The 2,304-nt window shown below is 40.8% G+C and overlaps 1 protein-coding gene across 7 annotated transcripts in view; it reads left to right on the top strand.

Annotated features, from left to right (window-relative positions):
• The window catches only part of mbnl3 (muscleblind-like splicing regulator 3), a 22,807-nt gene that overhangs the window by 20,378 nt on the left and 125 nt on the right, over nucleotides 1–2,304 (top strand). For 5 of the 7 annotated variants that reach the window (XM_032528440.1, XM_032528438.1, XM_032528441.1 and 2 more), the window contains exon 7: nucleotides 1,831–2,304. This exon is cut by the window's right edge and continues 125 nt beyond it. In XM_032528440.1, coding sequence (XP_032384331.1) covers nucleotides 1,831–1,970 — 140 coding nt within the window. In that variant the 3' untranslated portion in view covers nucleotides 1,971–2,304. Of the gene's footprint in view, nucleotides 1–852; nucleotides 948–1,830 lie in introns of all 7 variants that reach the window. The other 2 variants (XM_032528444.1, XM_032528443.1) reach the window with 1 other exon arrangement.

Below are 2,304 nucleotides of genomic sequence, written 5' to 3'. Positions count from 1 at the left end.
GGAGACTTCTTCTAAATGAGGGCCACTTGTAGAATACCTGCAGAACAGGGACATGGAAGCAGTAATTTTGGAGATTATGGTGAACTAGTTGTTGTAGCAGTGTTTTGCCATTATGAGAACGAGCTAGTATGCCAGCACTAGCATGTTACGGTTAGCCATCTCGCGTCGGCCAATGACGTAGAAAGCCGTGCAGATTTTGAACAGCTCATCTGGAGACTAAAGGCGGGACACATTCAGAAAACTGTATCTCACTCAAAACAGCATGGATGGGTTTTTGTTGTGTTGTAGTTTGTACGTGTTTGGAAGCACCAGAGACACAAAATAACAACCCAAATCCCAGAAAAAGTGTTTTTTTCATAATATGGGCACTTTAAAATGTGTTTTGCAAAACCAGTCAGTCACTATGTCTGACACAATAACGAAATTATGATTATCAACTCACAGACTGTTTTAGACTCTTTCTAAAGAAGAGGAACACTACACATAGAAGCTGTGACATTATTGAAAAAGGTTTTTCTTTTCTTATGGATCATTTGCTCTCTCCATACACATGCCCTGTCCATTTGTATACAATATATCAGATACTCAGTCTGATGAGATTGTATGACTGTGTATTGCCTTGTTTGTTTAACTACCATTTGTTGGTGAAACAGTGCATTTTCTAAATATGTAATTTATCTCTTATTTTGTTTGCATGTGTCTTGATATTTTTTCATCCTGGCAATATCACTTGACTTTTGATCCAACACATTTTGCCATGGTAACCATATCATTCCTGTCCCCTCCTCCTTCCTCCTCCTCCCCGCCCACATCCTCGTCCTCTGTCTTTCGTCTGACTCGCCTGAATAAAAGTTCCCATGATGCACGGTGCCACCACCTCCACTGTTTCGTCGGCTTCGACGCCAGTCACCAATGTTCCTTTCGCTGAATCTGCCGCCTCGAATCAGGTTTGCTCTTTTGTTTCAGTTCATTTTAATTTTTAGCTCAGTAGGTCCGAGTCCTATACAAAGTCTTCTTTCATCATGTTAAAGAAACACGTGCCTGTAGTGTTTTATGTTCACATTTCATCTGTCTTCACTTTCCACTCTGTTGTAGTCGGAGCAAGTGATCTGTTTTCATCTAAATATCGTAGTTTGGTGTATCATGCCCCACTGTCTGTCTCTGTCTCCTTTAGTATGTAATCTATGGACGTAACGAATGTGGTCTGGCCTCGGTAGCAACCCTGCTATAGTTTAAATGTTTCTCCTCTTCATTTTGTCTTTCTTTTAACAATTTCTTTATTGATTTTTTGCACTCACAAGTTCCACAGTACAGTTAACAAATACCCCCGCCGACCAGACCCACAAGTCTCCTCTTCTTTTAAGTAAATTCCCTTTAATATACAGTCTTCTATCATACAGATTGGGACACATTTCTTGGCAAAATTCTCTAAACAGCAAGGAGGTTTAGCAGTTACCTTTGGCTGAGTATTATAAGAAAAGAGAGTTTTACATTTTTTTAATGGTCTGATTGTTTTTTTAAACCTAGAATAAAGGAAGGAAATCAGAGGGAAAATCCTGATCCACACAATTTGGCAGATTTGTCACTCTAATATAATGGCTATTTGAAAGTTTAATAAAAAAAACGATAGTAACAATTATTCAAAAATACATTGTCCTATTGCACCTTGCCCACATGCTGCGGTAGTTATCTGAAACCCAAATGTTGTCAATTTTTGTCTTAAATACATCATAAATATTAATTAAATGTTACTGAATCACTGCAGGTTACTGTTTTGAAGTGTGAATTCACTGCTTCTCCTTTCATCCCTACCTTTCTCTTTTCCATTAGACCCCTCCGAGCTTCTGACTTCTGATCCAGTGGAGCTCCAGTGCGTTCCCATGGAAACCCATTACTGTCCTGTCCCTAAACTGCTGGTGGCAGCTCCTGTGGCACTTAACGCAGTAAGCCTTTCCCGAAACTCCAGTTAAAGTCCCTGAAACCTGCGCACTACCAGGGCGGTCATCTTTTCTGAATGCAGCAAACATGTGCCTCGCCTACAGTGCACACTAACTAAGTGTGAAACTTCTTATAAGATATTATGAACGTAAAAAAAAGCTGGTTCACGCAATACAAGCTCGGACGTTTTACTGATGCTTTAAAGCAGCCATCTTGATGCATACTGACTTGATCAGGCTGAGCAATAGAGCTCCATTGTTCTTACAGCCATACATGCCCGCACCTTAAAAGTGCAGCAGACATGTGCGCACACACACACACGCGCACACACGCGCACACACCGCGCACACACACACACACACACAC

This window comes from Etheostoma spectabile, chromosome 10, assembly GCF_008692095.1.
Source record: "Etheostoma spectabile isolate EspeVRDwgs_2016 chromosome 10, UIUC_Espe_1.0, whole genome shotgun sequence".
NCBI classification, from domain to species: domain Eukaryota; kingdom Metazoa; phylum Chordata; class Actinopteri; order Perciformes; family Percidae; genus Etheostoma; species Etheostoma spectabile.
Note: the sequence above shows the minus strand (reverse complement) of the source record. Positions and strands in the feature narration are given on the sequence as shown.